General features: G+C 36.8%; 1 protein-coding gene and 1 long non-coding RNA gene across 53 annotated transcripts; one reads left to right on the top strand and one right to left on the bottom strand.

Annotated features, from left to right (window-relative positions):
• Positions 1-2,803: 2,803 nt before the first annotated feature.
• LOC103977250 (uncharacterized) lies at positions 2,804-9,964 on the bottom strand. 36 transcript variants are annotated; one of them, XR_010487729.1, is made up of 8 exons: positions 9,429-9,961; positions 8,917-9,282; positions 8,799-8,837; positions 8,624-8,703; positions 8,482-8,540; positions 8,088-8,147; positions 5,149-5,225; positions 2,804-3,154 (listed from the first exon to the last, which is right to left on the bottom strand). XR_010487729.1 is itself a non-coding variant. In XM_065112424.1 (7 exons), exons 3-7 carry the CDS (start codon positions 8,803-8,805, stop codon positions 2,910-2,912), a joined length of 411 nt encoding a protein of 136 aa, XP_064968496.1. In that variant the 5' UTR covers positions 8,806-8,837; positions 8,917-9,282; positions 9,429-9,961; the 3' UTR covers positions 2,804-2,909. The 36 variants fall into 36 exon arrangements, 1 of the variants encoding a protein (XP_064968496.1); XR_010487698.1 differs by lacking the exon at positions 8,624-8,703 and adding an exon at positions 5,373-5,449 and having other exon boundaries at positions 8,088-8,623; positions 9,429-9,964; XR_010487731.1 differs by lacking the exons at positions 5,149-5,225; positions 8,482-8,540 and adding an exon at positions 3,862-3,939 and having other exon boundaries at positions 8,602-8,703.
• Positions 9,965-10,644: 680 nt separating this feature from the next.
• On the top strand, positions 10,645-17,353 carry LOC103977251 (uncharacterized). 17 transcript variants are annotated; one of them, XR_010487692.1, is made up of 11 exons: positions 10,645-10,874; positions 11,035-11,153; positions 12,173-12,301; positions 14,425-14,683; positions 14,820-14,869; positions 14,954-15,154; positions 15,243-15,599; positions 15,688-16,028; positions 16,180-16,308; positions 16,418-16,505; positions 16,984-17,353. It is a non-coding gene; the product is annotated as an uncharacterized LOC103977251 (long non-coding RNA). The 17 variants fall into 17 exon arrangements; XR_010487693.1 differs by lacking the exon at positions 12,173-12,301 and having other exon boundaries at positions 10,646-10,874; XR_010487690.1 differs by lacking the exon at positions 12,173-12,301 and having other exon boundaries at positions 10,647-10,874; positions 14,471-14,683.
• Positions 17,354-17,847: the final 494 nt, after the last annotated feature.

The following is a 17,847-nucleotide window of genomic DNA, read 5'->3' as shown; positions in this document are numbered from 1 at the left end:
TAGCTACTCTCATCATAAGAGAGAGAGAGAGAGAGAGAGAGATGGTGACTGGCTGTAGAATGAGCAGTAATGAGAGAGAGAGAGAGAGAGGTGGTGACAGGAGGTTATAGAAAGGTCAGTAAATGGTGGTAATGGCAGAATTTAATGGAGAAAAGCTGAACCGACAAGCAATCCAACACGGAGATTGGTTGTATTCGAAGGAGGATCCAAGACAAAAACCAAAACTTATGATGGGTCCTATTTTTCTTGCGTGATGTAAATTTGTGGAGGCCATATTTTATTTACAGAGACGATGGATATCCCACAGAGAAAAAAAGCTTTGAGCCTCCTTCCAACATTCCTAATATTACATAAGACGACTTTTAGATCTCTCATATCATATATCTTTTATGTGCAAAAACCTTGTGTTGCGTTGACTGACTGATTCGATCGTTCATATTAAAATGTTAAATTAAAATATATAATTAGATAAGATACGATTTTATTTAAGATAAAAATTATTATCATGTTCAAAGTTAAAAAGTGTAAGATTGATCATAAATATCTAAGGTTTTAAATATTATAAGTTGTTATAATTGATACGAGTCTTTGATTTTAAAATATCGCTATTATTTTCATATCCAACAAAAGACTTTTGAGAATTTGTAGTAATCTTTATAGTTCTATTGAGAAAAATATATATATATATATATATATTTCATTAATATATATTGAAGTAATGCATTAGAGGATCATTTCTTTTGGATTCGTATAATAAGAAATCATATAGGGAAAATAGAATAATTATTCATCGAATATATTATACTTTCATCAAATAGGAGATATCAGAAAACTATGAAAAAATGTTATCTAGCTACAAGTTAGAACATAAGTCTAAGCTACCTGAATCAAAATCAAATAGATAGTCTTGATAATATTAAATATACAAATTCTAAACTATACGAAGAAAAATATTAATAGTTGGAATCATAGTGCTAGTTATAATATAGTTTCACTAATATTGATCGATTAGAGATACATGAGTTTGATCTCTAATCAACCACTAATACTTATATATTAACACGTGTGATATTCAAAGGAATAAGAAATTAAAACAATATTTATTTTGTTCATCTATGTAGATTTATTAAGAATATGAATGTTGCTAAAGCGAATAATAATAATCTTAAAGAACTTATAAAGGTCTATCTGTCATTAATTTAAAACGATATATTTTGAAAGCTAAAAGTTTTGATAAGGAACAACAGTATGGCAGAGTGTGTTCTATATGGTGGAGCATTGATCCAGTGACAGTGTATCTATTTGGCATTATAGTCTTGAGGTGTGAGAGAAGACTGTCATCATGCGGGCGGGAGAAGTGAACTCCTCCTCCTCCTACCTTTGAAGAAGCTTTCATCATGAGCTTACCTGAAAGAAAAAAAAGGATAAAAAGGAGAAGGAAGTTATGAATGAAGTCTACTTTCTGCAATGCCTGAAAACCCACCACCATCTGCAGTTGGAAGAAATACATGATGTATCTGCCATGATTCGGGGTGCACTTTGAGGGCTGGCTAGCATGCTAAGAAGAAGAGCAAGTGGTGGTGGTGTCATCTTCCTTCTTACAACATGTATGAAAGTTGTGGGGGTTGTCTAATAGGTAATGGGCAAAGGATTATTTCTGGTTGATATCATACATATTGGTCGATACTGATGTGACCGACGAATGTCAATTGCCAAATACTTATTTAGTTTTATAAAAAAAATTAAGATATAGCGTAAAACCGGAGATATCGTCTTATATCGAACGATACAATTTTATTTTGATAAATTAATTTACTGTATTACTAGTGGTTAATATATCTAATCATATTGTAAAAGAATAATCGAATTTTTAGATGCAGACATGTAAAAGATTATAAATATAGCTTCACAGAGAGAGAGAGAGAGAGAGAGAGATATGAATACATGAAAAAGATAGACAGCTCGGTTAGATGTCGAGTTCCACTGAGTGCCTTCCTCCCAAGTAACACTGAACTGGCAAGCAGCACCGGTCGGTCCAACTTTGCTTAATGTTTAAGCTCAGCCTAATCACGAGCGCAGGTGTCCCCCCGACACTTTCATATGGCTCGTGGCTTTCGTAGGACGACCAACCAACGAAAGCCAATGCTTTCTTTACACCAAATCATGCAAAAGGTTCCCCCTCCATGACCGTCCATCACACTCCAACTTTTGATCTCAACCGTTCGTTTACTATGAGTATAAAAATATTTAAATAATTTTCTCTGATGGAAAGTATTGATATCAAAGTATGCAATCCTTTTTCTTTTACCCGTGAATCAGATGGTTTGGATGATTCATGCAAGGGGTCGATGATGATGATGATGATGGCCCACCGTTCCAATCCAATCTATTTCATAAGCAGGCCCAGAAGGCCCATAGAGCAGCCCATAAAATAGTCCCACCCAGCGTTGGCTTTGGGGCTCAAATTATTATTCCAATCAACCCCCGTTAATTACAAGCCATGTGTGAAAGAAACTTTCTTTTTTTCTTTCTCTCAATCGCATACCTCTCTTAATTATAAGCAATATAGTTTTGAAATTAATATATTTACCCTAGCAAATTCATATAGCACATATATCCCTCTAATTAACATCCATCCATAGAATTCAGATTAATCATGACTAACTAAAATTTGACACTAGATAAGTTCAATTAGAAAGTAGAAACTATAGTTTGATATCTAAAATACTCTTAATGTTCTAACAACTAAATTTCCAATAGATGTTAATGATGTTTAATATTTCGACCAACTACAATGGACATATGAAGATTTTTAAATTTTATGCTAAACTGAAATTAATTGTTTTGAAGCGATATGTAATTTTGCCTCACAGAATAAACGGCAGTAACAATTGATGCTAATACCAAATTTACAAGTGGAAAAAGTTTCCGCGTGGAAGGAAGGAGCAATGCCTCCTCCTTTCTCTTCTTACTCTTCCTTCCTCCTCTCCATCCCCTGAAGTAAGTAATGGCAGTCCGTTGAAGCAAAATCTTACACATCCATTTAAGGCCACATGCAGTTGACAAGCATTTTGGCTCTGTTTAAACAGTATAGCTGGCTGCAGCCTTATTGTTTGTCTGTAAGATTGTGTCCATATGAGATGTAATCTAAACCCTGAAAGGAGAATGAAATAACAACACTTTGAATTTTGCCTGAAAAAAATAGAAAAAGCAACAAGACTGTCGTTTAAGAAGAATCTAAAATGCTACCAAACCATATGGAAAGATCCCATGTTTCATTGTGTGCAGATTTGCCTGAAGAATAGAAAAGCAACAGAAATGTGGCTTAAGAAGAATTTAAAATGCTACTACACCATATGGAACCGTTGCATGTTTCATTGTGCAGATTTGCCTGATGAATAGGAAAGCAATACAACTGTGGTTTAAGAAGAATCTAAAATGCCACTAAAAGATGAGGAGAAAGTATCTGAGGATCAAAGCTTCCAAAAAGCAGTACAGTGATATTTTGGCAAATAAAAAGAGAGGCATTTGATGATTAGGTCCTCACATAAGTTTTGAGAAAAAACAATTATTTGAAAGAACCTAGTTCATAAATTTTAAGAATTTAGTTAAGCTGACAACACATCCCCAACAACATAATCTATAAATAAATGTTAATTCTTGACATACATACTAATTCTCGAGTACTATGACAATGTCAACTTACGATTTACCACACAACCTGAGAAATTGTGAGTGCAACTGCTATCGAAGTTACCACAAATGTAGGCTACTGTTGAGTTAATCAGATCCTTTTCTTGTTCCTGCTTTAACTTTGCATATTCATTATATATGGTAGTTGAGAAGTTGAGTGTTATATACCAGATATACAGAAATCACCCAGCATATTATTATCCATTAGTCCAATCTCCTCTTAAATTGCTTCATTCCTAAATATGACTATAAGGAATTTCAGACTCCATAAAATAAGACGAGACAACTTAAAAAGACTCTCAAACAATAAACATGATTATATCATCAAAGGGAATTCAGTGAATCGATGACAACTATAATTGCAGTAACTACGATAATCATCCGTAGTTGACCGCAAACCAATTGTCAGTTCATTGTATGAATCAGAGAAAAAATAATTAAACATTTTGCAAATCTGTAAGTCTCATGACTTAAAAGGCTAACTCCAAATTAACTATTTGAGAAGATGATTAAAAAACCACTATCCTAAACAAAGGGTGGCCTAGCACATGAGGCATTTGGAAAGGATCAACGTATACAACCTTATCCTACACACACAAAAAGATCATTATCATGATTTGAAAATAGATCATAACAGAACTATCTTATCATAGCAGACTTGTCCACCAAAAGAAAGATTCAATATCCACAAACTCTTACACAACCTGTTGATAGAATTAGCTGGTCAGATCAATCTATTAACATATACATGTACACAACATAGCAGATTACATAATCCACAGGAATAACCCATAATGTTCGACTAGACCTTTATTACAGTTCGTGGAAAAAAAAAAGATGTACATCTCAGAAACTCTTTAAGTTGAAATTTTTGATATTAACATTACTTTCCAATTGATCTAAAAAAGGTAGTGTCTTAATTTGGTATTTGTGAATTCTCAGACCAATAAAAAATACAATTCAGGACCAATTTTAGGTTGCGATGCTATTGACATTTTATGAAACATGCTGCTCACCATACAAAGTCTAAATTCTGCTGGTGGTTTAATCATCTAAATGCCTGAACAAGAACAAGTGTTTATACATCGGTAACAAGGACATAGGACTGATGTACATGCAGAGAACTAGAATATGTAGTGGATATTCTATATAGTTTGTTATGTTTTCTGTTTCATGCTTTAGAGTTTAGACTTCTGCTTAGCTTCTGTTTCCACATTTCCACACATGTGCTATTTCCAATCGATTTCCTATACATGCAATTTAATTTGAGATAGATGTATATTAATTTCTTCAAGTAATACTAAAGAATGGGAGATTATAAATTTTAAACCCAAAACAATTCTAATATTTAGGGAAAGAATTTTTCAGAAGTTTTTTGCATGACTATAAAAAGTTCTGTTCCTCACTATAGAGTCAACTATGTCCTATGAAAATATTTAATAAAAAAATACTGACAATTAAGGATTGCATGTGTCGAGTATGCCAAAGTCCATGCCAAGACAATAATGCTGGCTAGCCTAAACTGTGCGGACCTGTGCCAATCAACAATTGCATGTCAATATCAGCTTAAGTTGTATTTATCAATTCTAAAGTATTTACAACAATATTGTTTAGAAATAAGGATCTTCATTGAAATATTAGTATGCTTCCTAGTCAGATTGTTATGGTCATACTTTTACCATCATTTAACCAAGATCAATTGGCTTTATATGTTCTGGCCGATAAAACTTGTTCTGCATAGATTCATGCCTCCAACCTGGATGGACAGCCCTGTAAAGGTCAGATATCCCAAGAAGTCGATCCCTATTTGTATATATTCATTGTGGTAATTTTATGGTGCTTTGAGTCCAGCATGAACTTGTATATGCTAGGAGGTTATATTTTGGAAAAAAATTCAAGTTAGAAAAATTATTTAGTCATCTAGGTTCGAGTTTAAGAAGTTCCAAATAGGCTGCGGATAGAATAGCGCACATCGAATCTTCTATTAAGTTCGGAAAAAAGAAAACTGATGTAAATTTAGCTTATGATCAAGTGACTTGATTGTGACTTTATTCATGATCTAGTTCACATAAAAATCAGGCTACTAGTGCGGATGGAATGAATCAATTAACGCTACTAGTGCTAGTAGAGATAGAAAGGACCTAAAACACTTTGTTAAAATTAATTAAAACAACCCTGATCGCTCTTAGTTTGACTAGTGATATTTGCCTAAATTGAGCTAAATAGAGAGATAAGATCCATGTAGCTTACTCTAAATAGTTGGAACATTATGACATATTGTTGTTGGGATGTCCTATAAAGTCTTTCTTTATCTATCTCTTTCATCGAAGTTTGCATTACATAGTGAAACAGTCCAGAGTCGATGTATTTAGGTTGTAAAATCTGACTATGTGCATAAAAGGTCAGTCTGAATTTCATGTCGCTGTAATTTGTAGGTAAATATGTTCACCTTGCTATCATAATAACTCAACTCTGTAATTTTAAAGATAATCATGTTCACCTTGATATCATAATATTTCAGCTAGGTGTTCGAATATTCAGAAAAAAAGATATATGCCTCTTACACATTTGACCCAAGCTTACGCTTGGTCCTTGTATTCCTTAAAGTATTCCAGTGCTTGCAAACTCATTTGAGCCTACGATGCCTGGCTGTACTACTACTATTAGGAATGTATAGGGAAATTTATGAAGAGTTGAAGTAGAAGGATTCAGAGCAGCAGAAGGATAAAGGCTTCGGAAGCAAGACCAGTCAAGTCTGACTCTTCTCAAGAGCCAACTTAACCGTCTGCAAGACAAGGCCTTCAGCCACTGAATAAAACCAATGTAGAAAAGAAAGGATAATTAACGTTTGACTGGGGAAATGACAAAACAAGAAGCAATCAACTGAATATGACTTAGAAATTTGGAACTATCACAAGAGGATGATATCATTAGAATATAAATAGGATAAATCTTATTGATGTTTAATCAGCACTTTGCATGTAGCCTTCATTTTCCAAGTTCTATGATAATGAATTTTTATCTACTTCAAATATTGAGTACAACCACGGATAATATGCATAATGTAATACTTTATTATCTTGATTATATACATTGTTCAACTGTAAAATGGTTATGGCAGATAGAATGTGGTGGACTAAGTGATTCGTCATAAGTCATTCAGCTTAAAGACAACAAGAACAGCTACTTTTGATAGTACTGATGGTGTCAAGACAAGGTAAATATTATTTGTTCCAGATCCACCACTAAGTGGGATATACAGTCCTCGTGGTAGGGTGACTAATGGATGATATGCATCATGGTTGCCAATAGCAAAAGAGCAGGATCTTAAACTCAAAATAATCTAGATATCTAAAATTTTAACAGAACTCCAGAAGTTAGAAGAGATGCATGTTTCTACCTTAATACCTAAATAATTTCAGCTAATATAAATGTCTTCTCCTATATTTATGAACATAAAGAAGGGATCATACTAGCGTATTTAATATGCATTAATAGCACTAATTACAGGATTCAAACTAGAACTCTGTTTCTCAAGTTAGAAGGAATTAATAAAAAGGAAAATTGGGAGAACTAACATTGTTCTCCTAATTCATCATGAATAACTCAAAATGGCAGGACAATTCATAGGACTACTTTATAGTTGGGCACTCCATGACCTAATCATGGACTTACTAGATATCAGTTGGCATATCTTTTCATTGTGGCGACAATTCAGAAGATCCTTGCAACCAAAAATTTTAAAAGCTCTACTATCTAAGTTACTACTTCAATTTTCCTACCATATAGTTATCATCCAAAAGTCTTGTCCTAAATGAATTTGCTGGTTGATTGCTCAATGGTCTAAGTACAACCTCATCTTGATAATAATTTGATGAAAGTGACATAACCCTAATTGCTTACTGTTACTAAAAGTATCTTAGCAAGAAAATCCAAGTGCATAATCTGATAAGCCAGTAAAAATCTAGTTCCTACAACTAACATGGACTTTGGGCTCCTATATGAAGCTTCTTTTTTGTGTAAATGCAGAAGGTCCAAAAATTTGAAATACAGTATGATGAATCCTTTACCAAATAATAATATCCTGAGCTGATGAACAATGCAGACAAACCTAAGATCTTTCAGATTCCTTGGAAGGAAGTCAATCATGCTCTTTCATATTAAAAACAAAGTCAACCTAGTCCAAAAGTTGTCCATCTTAATGAGAGGTAGATTCTGCCAGACAATCTATGGACTGTTCCACCTAAAAAATTAAAATTATTGTCTAAACTAATACAAGACACTCCTCACGTTGTCAAATCCTTATTAATTAAATTAAATCGATTAAAAAAAAGCAATGTAACAAATTTAAGGAATTATAGAAGATGAGCAATACACCAAAAGTGTAAGCCTACCTCAGTGGGTAAAGAAAATAATAAAAATGTCGTCTTCCATGGTCAGGCACCGAACCATTCCTTCAACCACAAACGACAGAGAAACAAATGAGTGGCTGGACCACCAAAGGTGGACTGCAATAAAACGAAAAATATCATCTTCCAAAACAACTTGTGGGGTTTTTTTTGCAACAGTCTGTTTCTCGGTGTCATACCAGATAAAGGAAAGAGAGACAACCAGGAGGAACCAACTATAAACTAGTAAAGTTATGAGTTCCACAAAGTCAAGCAACAAGATTTTGAGCCATAAGGATAGTAAACCCAGGAGGGATCGTCATGGAATAAGCTACTGCAGCCATGGTACCACCTCCAAGTGGAGGCAAGAAACGAACGCTTAGGTGAAGATTAAAAGAACCTGACATCTTGATATGGAAAGGTCATGAAAGATCGCTCCCTTTCGCTCAATTAGTTCATCTAGTCAACCAAGGCACGTGGAATGAAAAATATGAAGATAGTGAATGTGGCCGATAATTACCAAACCCTGAATGAAGAAGTACCTGAACCATTCAGGAGTTGTCATCATCATCAAAACAGAAAAGGAAGGTACTTCATTATCCAAAACAAGAAACATTTATGGCTGTAAAACGAAGCAAAAAAATAGAATCTTTGAGTGCAAAAGATGGTCGAATGAAAGAAATAAGGGGCAAAAAAACAAAAGCGAGTGATGCTTACGGTTCATGGAGTATCATCAAAACTAATTCTTTCTCCAACCTGGCAAAGAAACATCCGAGGCAAATGAGACATGATCACAACAAAGGGGAAAACATGCTTAGAAGAAAAAGAACCTTACAATTCATAATGTGTAACCAAAACTGAACTTTTCTGCAACCTGGCGAAGCTACTGCAGAGATGAATATTCGAGAGCACCTATTCTCCATTCCCATTAGCTTACCACCAAACCCCAGTCAAGACCAGCAAAAAACAAAGGAGGAACAAAGAAAAACTAAACAAAGACGATAAAATAGAAGAGGGGAACAAGAAGGAAGGTAAAACTGGCAGACAATGGCTTCCGTAATGGCCGAACAGTCGATCTGCTGAGTGAAAGGCCTAGCGCATGTACTCTTTCTGGTTCCTTGCTCTCTCGCTCATCCACTTCAACGCGATCCGAATAGGGGCAGGCTGTACTCTCTCGCCTTCTCAAAAGTCACGCTCTTTCCTAAAATTCCCCCAAGTATTAGAAAACTGTAGCATTAGAAATCGATTACTATCACTTGCAGTTCCTTGGAGCAAACGAAAGAACACATGAAAGTAACAAAGAGGCATAGGCAGATTAAAAAAAGAACAACTTGCGTCAATCTCTACCTCGAAAACCATCAACCATCCACCAGTCTTCGTCAAACATATCCGACGAGCCAACATTAAGATCAATGGATGGAAACTCCGACAAGAGACCAGTCATGGACAAAGGGCGGAGGGGAAAGGCACGGGTCTCCAAGCCTCGCTCTCGCCGGAAGAAAAGTACAACAAACGCTGACTGACAGGAAGAGCAGTAAGCACGCAGCGGAAACAGCACCGTCTTGTGCCATTTCAACCCGATGCGTGCTCACTCTCTTCTGTCAACCGCCCTTCGCCACACATGAAATCTCAACCCTCCTCCCTTCCCGATGCAGACAACGCAAAGAAACTAACACCAAATCCAATCCAATCCTATCCTCCAGCTCCTCTTCGAGGTTCGTCTCACCTCTTCTCTCGCTCTCCCAGTCCCTGCGATCGAGAAATCGAAGGGGATTCACTTGGAGCTGGTGTTCTCCAGATCAAGAGACTAGGGATTGAAGACGGCGACCGTACTCGCTTCCCTCGCGCTCTCTCTCGTGGCAATTATTATTAGGAACAGAACGATGCACAACAGCATGAACCACGTGATTAGGCATGTAAGAAACGGACACCTGGATTCGCGGGACCGCTTGATTGGACAATAAAGGTGGGGTCTAGGTAGTTGGGCCGGGGGACGATGAGAATGGGAGTTCGTCGAGTGCGGGGGACAGGTACGATTCCAGAGTCCGCATTATTTCCAGTACGCGGACGTTTGCGGATACTTGGAAGCTTCAACTACCCAAGAAAACACCAAATCCATGAGCGTACTCTGAGATGTGGGGTCCAACTTCCTTGTCGGCTGTTGAATTGATTTGACTGGGGGTTGGTGTAGCATTCATATTCATATGGTGGAGAATTATTTGATTTCGTAACTCATCGTCTATTTGTTTGTTGTTTGACTTGATCAGCTAATGTCGTGCCGTGGCAATGTTATAATTGCATTCGGAATTGATATTTGAAAGCACACGACGACTCGTATTTAATTGGATCGGGATCCGGGTGAGGATCCCGTAAAATTATCGGGTTTGGATTTAGAATCGATCCAATAACATCTGCGTAAACTTATCGGGTTTGAATTTAGATTTGATCCAATAACATCTGCCTGCACTGTTATTTGAAACTCGGGACGTAAAAAAATCATTTAAGTGCCACATCATCATTTTAAGTGCCACGTTTCGCTATGTGATTTGCCAGAATCACACGAAGGACCGCTGCAACTTTTTTTTGCGCTTCAGTCTGCAAAGGAGATTGCGAGTCGCCGACCTCTCTGGAGGGCCGCGTGAAGCGAGTCGCCGTCGCTCCGACAGGGCCCCTTCGGATACAAGATTCCGTCCTCTGACTCCTCCGCCTATGGCTGCCGGCCGGCTCTTCCCTCGATCTCCAATGCTTCCCGTTTAGGCAGCAGAATTGATCCTGGACCTCCTCCTCCTGATGGTCTTCTTCTTCTTAGCCCTCACCCTCTTCCTTTACCTGGGTGTCGAATTCCCCAGGGCTTCCCCTCTCCTGTCGCCGCCGCCCAACAGGGCGTCAATTTTCGTGGGTCTCATCCTCCATCACAGATCGCTTCATCGATTAACTTTATTTCTTTTGGCAGAATACTTATGGTAGTGCGATTAAGCTGATCCCCGAGAAGACGAAGTTTGGGGTTGCACTCGCGCGATCTGCCGTAGAGCTCCAGGAGCGGCAGCAGTCTGTTCGATTAGCTGGCTACTGGTACTCTCTAGAATCTTCATTGCATCTGTCTTCATCTTCTTATTATTGTCATCGTATACCTTTGAATCAACATCATGGAAAATTGATGATTACCTTCTTCATAAGTATCTTTAAGGCAAAGGATCATTTTGAGTATCTAACGTTAAAGAGTAATTGAGTCATTCTTTAATCACTTTGGTACATTTTTCTGAGCTGGATGATCAATATTACTAGTAAAGGTAGTTTACTAGATGATTAACATGATGGAAGATGAAACAGTGGCAACCATCTTGTCTGATTGAGAGATTAGAATGAATTAGCAAAGATTGGACAAATCAAGATGGTTGTCCTGCAAACAGGAGATGAAGATGAAAATAACATTTGCGCAGAAGTAAAGACAATAACTCGATGCCTCTTATATCGGTATCTGATTTGGAGCTGTGCAACGAATAAGGATTCTTGTAACCAACTTCCATTAATCTTTTTCTAAGGATGTCTTGTTGTTATTAGATGTCTACGAAGTTTAGTACTTTAATTGATTTTTTTTTTCATTCCACTTAATTTAATTGTAATGTTTGCTAATGTAATTAACCATGTAGTTTGTGAAGTCTCCACCTGATTCATCTACAAAACAAGATGATGTTATACTTAATGAACTCTCATAATCTACAACTTATGAAAACACAAAAATGGCCACACAACCTCCTGCATGCTTCACCAGGAATGGGTAATTTGGCAGTTTAGTGTTCTTTATTATGTTCCTTATTAACTTATAGCATTGAACTTGCTGTCTACCTTGTCAGTTTAGGGGCTACTGGGATTCCTGCATATGGCTTGCATATCTACTTATATACATTCATTGGCCTTGATTCTTTGTATCCTGCATTTGCCCCAAACACAAGTGGTTGTTAATGACATAAGCTATTTTTTCGCCTACACCTAATTGAGCAGCTAATTTGGTTTTGGTGCAATATTCACAAATTCATTGATACAAAAGTTACATTTGGTTCACGTCTTTGTAATATGCCCATTTGATGCAGACTCTAAAAGTGAGCAACCAAATAAGGGACTTATGATTGCTGCATTTGCAAAAAAGCCAAGAACCACCAGCCTGTTTTGGGTGTTTCATAAGTAGATGCATGAATCATCATGTTGCATCATCCATGGATGTAAGAATTCAAACAATCCCTAAAATCATCGTATCTGAATTGTCTTTACTTTGATGGAGATGGAGTATCTTCGTTAATTGTCAATTGTCTCTTTTTTTGGGTCTACCTCCCAGAATATGGTTTACTTAAGATCATAAGTAGTCCTTAGATCTTCTATAATCTTGTATAATATATATTCTGCAAATCTGGATTTGTTTTACATAGCATATCTATGCTGGCTAACCTTTTCAGTGCCATGATTATGCTCACTATTCTTTTGAGATTTTCACTTATTTCTCTTCATTGCGCTGATGCCACAGCCAGGTGGATGCTTTGATTTACACTGTAGTATATGTGGTTTGGATTTGTGTACATATTAATTTGACCAAATTTTAAAGTTGTCAGTTACTTGTGTCAAATATCCTCCCTCCTTTCTCAATCTTGGGACCTGCTTGAAGGATTCGGATTAAACTTGGGTTAATGGCATGAGAATTGTGTATAAGAACATGGCAGAGAAAAAGAAGAGTAAAAGGGAATTTGAGAACTAAATGGTAAAACATGATACATTATAAGAACATGGCAGAGAAAAAGAAGAGCAAAATGGAATTTGCGAACTAAATGGCAAAACATGACATGGAAGTTATTGCTACTAAGGATGCTGTGTAGCTAGAAATCAGCATATGAGAACAAGAGTATCACCTAATGAGGTTAATAAGATAGATGATGGTGTAACTAAGTAATATAGAATGAGAATGATTGCACATATAGTATGCAAGAATGGATATGGCCTCAGTGGTGACACTTCAGTTCTATGGCAAGGGACATTTGACCACTTCAAGCTTTTTACAAGCAGTCATGGAAGATTAAAATGGATGCAGAGGAAAATAATGAGAAATAACATTATCGTTATTGAATTATTTGAGGATGTTGCATTCAATAGCCTAACCGACAACAAAATAAAGATCCATATAACTGACATAAAATAGTTGGAATGAAGATTTGTAGTTTGCCTGGGTGTCAATATACGTGAAAGAGATAGTATATAAAGTGGCAATCATTGAGACATTTTGAAGTAGGATGAGTTTGAGATGAGTAGACGAAGTTCTTTTTTTAGAATAAAGAAAGATAAAATAAGAATAAAAGACAATAATAAAAAGAGAATATGAAAAAAAAATTAAATAACTATCAAACTCGTGCGCTCTGGCTGAAGGAGAGAATTCTTCGGATGAAGACGAAGCACCTAGACATGTCTCATGATGATATAATTGGCCTCGTACCACACGTGCATAATATGATAACAAGCTTAAACTCAATTTACTTATTCATTGTACAATGTTCACTACATTTCATTTGCCTTTTAAGCCTTGAGTCCAAGAAAAAAATAAAAAAATTTATTTTTCTTCTTTACGAAGAAAAGTCATTTGTCCTGAGTACAAGAAAAAAATTATTTTTCTTCTTTATGAAAAAAAGTCATTTGTCCTACAGTTCACTACATCTCATTTGCCCCGAGTACAAGAAAAAAATGAAAATAAAAAAATAAAAAAATTATCAAGTCAAATAAATCATTTGTCCCTCCCTTCCACGAAGAAGATAACACTCCGGATTTGTCGTAGAAATAAATCATCATCAAAAATTTTCATCTTTTTCTTCTTTATGAAAGTTGAATTGGAAGAAGTTAACACTCCGAATTTGTCTTAGAAATAAATCATCATTAAAATTTTTCGTCTTTTTCTTTATAAAAATTGAATTTTTCCTTTTGATGACATTTTTTATTGATAAACTTCTATTTTTGTAGAGATGAATAAAATCTTTTATCAAGATTTATAATGTTCAATCAAGATAAAATTTTAATTTTTTAATCTTTTTTCTTCTCCTTGGATAATTTAATACTATAAAATTAAAAAAAATCCAGACTTTGTCATGTGGCAGCTTAAGACATACGAAATAGCTCATAAACTAATCGGGTTTATTCAAATAAGAGATGTTCTAAATTGGTCCCACATCATATATTTTTCAAGCTTGATCCATGCAAAATCATACCTGAAAATTTGAGATCCTTACCTATTTTGTTGATAAAGGTTGGCCTTGTTGTGGTGGGTCAAATCCCAGCATTGAAGCTAGCACCAGCTTACTGATCTTTTCAGGTTGCATGAAGTCTTGCAATTGCAATCTACTTTTCGTCATATACAGGCATGGTTTACCTTGGTGTCGAGTAACTGGAACAAAAGGAATTTTTGCTGGCTCTTGAAGTCGCGGAGAAAGGTCTTTGATTTCTAGAAGATGGATTGTGGACTGGAGCTGCTTCCAACAGATATAGGTGTTCTTATGACCAACACCAGTATAAAAGACAATCATCATCCAAGTTGCTGCAATGATTGAATGTCACTCAATGAAAAACCAATGGTAACTGCACCGCTGAAAATGGTGCTTTTGTTTTTCTTTGTGACTTATTATTATCTCTATTTTGTTTTACTGGTCAAGACCTCGATATATTTCCCAACTTTTCACTGCTCTGATTTGTCTCTTGGTGTATCCACAGGTGAGCTCCTTTGGAGGAGAGGGAGAGTTTAATACTGGATACCTTTGGCGGTTAGAACTGCTTCAAAGCAAAAAATCTCGTCTTGATATGCATCTTGCTGGTCTATATCACTTGTCATTGTCTCCCCCTTTCAGGTTGGAGATCGAGAGAAGTGGGAAAACATGTAGACTAGACCAAAGGGTAAGACTGCATCACGTTGATACTGGTGGTTATCGACACAAGCATGACGAGATATACGCGAAAATGGACCACACAAATCTTGGTTTCCAAGTGTCTTACTTAAAAAAAAAAAAAGAATAAATAAAACAACATCACAAGAAAACTCCAGTGGACGAGTAAGTACACAAGATACTGGTGGTTATCTTGAGTCTGTCTAATTTGATTGCTTTTAGCTGACTTTCTGTAGTTTTGACATGTGTGCAGGTCTCTTGAATTTGTCATAAGCGATCTATTAATGTCCGGTTAGCGGAGCTGAGACTTTATCTTTCGATCAATACAACCAAGTGATGTGCTACAGAAATATTTTCTGCATTACTTGCTGCTGGAGTGACTTCCAAATGTAACTGACCTGAAAGCTTCAATAAGATGGCCTATTGAGCTTGTGCACATTCACCAGCATGTCGATCGTGATAGTTCTCACATGCAGCAACATGACAGCAGCTATTGAAGCGATGATTTTGAGTTAGCATGAAGAAACTCTGTTATTGGCAGTTTGTTCAATCTCGAAGGATCAGCATAAATCGCATTGACTTGTGGACTGCCCTTCTCGGTAGATCTCAGGTCAGTGTTAGCTGCTTATTCTGGCCCATGGTTGTCATTTTTATATGCATACATATATATTGGGTTGGATTGGTGATTCAAATTGCAGGCCCAAACTGCCAAGTTTGAGTCTTCTGCAAGTGAACGTCGTCAATGTTTGGGCTCGACCTATCGTTGATGAAGTCCTCAGAAACGAAACCATAATTTCCCTCCTCTATGTAAGTGTTTTTTTTTTTTGTTTTAAAGACTGTTTGAAACTTTACCTCTTGTCCCATTCTCCAAAAGAATCAAAGCTTTCAGCTCACGGGCTGTTCGGCAAAGGACTGCGAGGCTGCAGGGCTGGTCGGCTTAATTTCCTGGCGCTCTCCAACCCTCTCCTCGCTGCTGTCAGAGGGTTATCAAATCATAGCTGCCCATCTCTAATGCAGCAGGAAAACTAAGACTGATAAGGTAGATGGCTCTCCTCCACCCTCCTCTTCTTATTCCTATCAACAGTTCACGTCGCAGTACCGGAACAGCCAGATCAGTACACCAAGGGAATCTTATCATTTTCTCTTTTACTCGGTCGCCACACACTGAGAAAGCCCAGTGCATGTGGCAGGCAGCTCGTGAGGCGATGGTGAATCCCACACACAAGCCGGGCCACCAACTTTTCGCTGATCGATGCTTTTATGACTACTGCTGCTACTGCTACTGCTATTACTGTTACTACTACTATTTTTATACAAAGGTAAGTGTTGAGAGTAAAATTATACTTATTTTTCACTTCATCATTCAGAAATTGATGAGCCTCTTCTTGTATCACTAGAAAACCTAATTCATGTTCCTTGATTCGTCAGCGAATGTATGATAGAGGTGCTTCATGTGATGATACAAAGAGGAGAGATATCAAAATTTTCCTTGGATGGTCCTCATCTGATGAGCAAGGTTTGTTGAGAGTTTATAACTAGAGTAATAAGTGAATATTTTTCTTATGGTAATTATCATAGTAATAACATTTACAGTTCATGATTTCATGATTGTTGAGGGATCTTATGTTCTCTTTCATGATGACTACGATATTGTTCTTATCATATCATAGTCATGACTCTCTGGTGCTTGATAGGAAATGATACGAGATGTTTGATAGGGTGTGGGTTAAAGATGACTCTCGGAATGATGACTCCTTAGGACCAATTAACCTTTTTATCTGTGTTTTTTTAACTCAAGGGACCAGACCGTATGGTGTGATAGATCACTTCCTTTTATCATGTCAGAATGGACCGTCCTTCTTCCAGTACTGAGTTGGCGGCTGTGTAGACATATGTTTAGTACTATAAATTCTCCTTATGAATTGTTAACGATGAAAAGTTAATGCTGATATTTTCTTTCGTTTCCAAACTCATCGTCTCTTATCATTTGTCAGAAGGAAACCACGAGACCCATCCCATCTGCAATTATGTTGATATCTGAATGAAGAGGAGACTACTAAAGTGACTTCAACGTTTCTCCACGGAAATAAAGGCGATGGTACCGGTCCTTGACTTTCATTTCCCATGAACTGGTCCAAGGTGCGTGTACGTCTTCATCAATGGTGGAAAACTTATCGATTCCCAGTGATCTGGTTGCCCTACATGACTACGACAGGTAAGGAAACAACAGGCACTCTCGTGTGAATGTATGTGTGGCGTCCTATTGATTTCCCCACTGTCGATGCTGCCAAAATCATTTTTAGATATTCAAAGGACAACAATGCATGGCGTTTTCTCTCACGACAAGATTTACATTATTGCTCACCTGTTATTCATATAATTTACTGCATAATCTAACAAAATAAACAGATATGAGATAAATCAATCCCCTTGAAACAATGGGATTTGATCCTTTACTATGTATACTTGCTCGGGGAAAAGTTGATTCCCAGCATCAATCCAATTTACATGGAATTGATGGATGTTTGTTAACACCGATCAGCTTTGCTCGTGACGGATGGATGCATCTTTTTAACATATCCTGCTCACCCCAGACAAGATGGCTGATTCTTCTGTCGTTGTCTGAATCCAAATCTCTTTTTGGTGCAATCCGTTCGTCCATAACCTCTTGTTGTTCACCTATTTTCATTGCTTCCTTTTGTTTTCATTTTTGGTCTCGTGGTTCATCTCCATCTCCTGATATGATCTCATCATCGTCGATCAACATTGGGATTTGGATTCAATCGCTTATATAAACATAGCTTATGAGCTTCTTACTAATGTGCACAAACAAAGTCACCATGGCTTTTGAAACTTTT

Source organism: Musa acuminata, chromosome BXJ1-3 (genome assembly GCF_036884655.1).
Source record: "Musa acuminata AAA Group cultivar baxijiao chromosome BXJ1-3, Cavendish_Baxijiao_AAA, whole genome shotgun sequence".
Lineage (NCBI taxonomy): Eukaryota > Viridiplantae > Streptophyta > Magnoliopsida > Zingiberales > Musaceae > Musa > Musa acuminata.
Note: the sequence above shows the minus strand (reverse complement) of the source record. Positions and strands in the feature narration are given on the sequence as shown.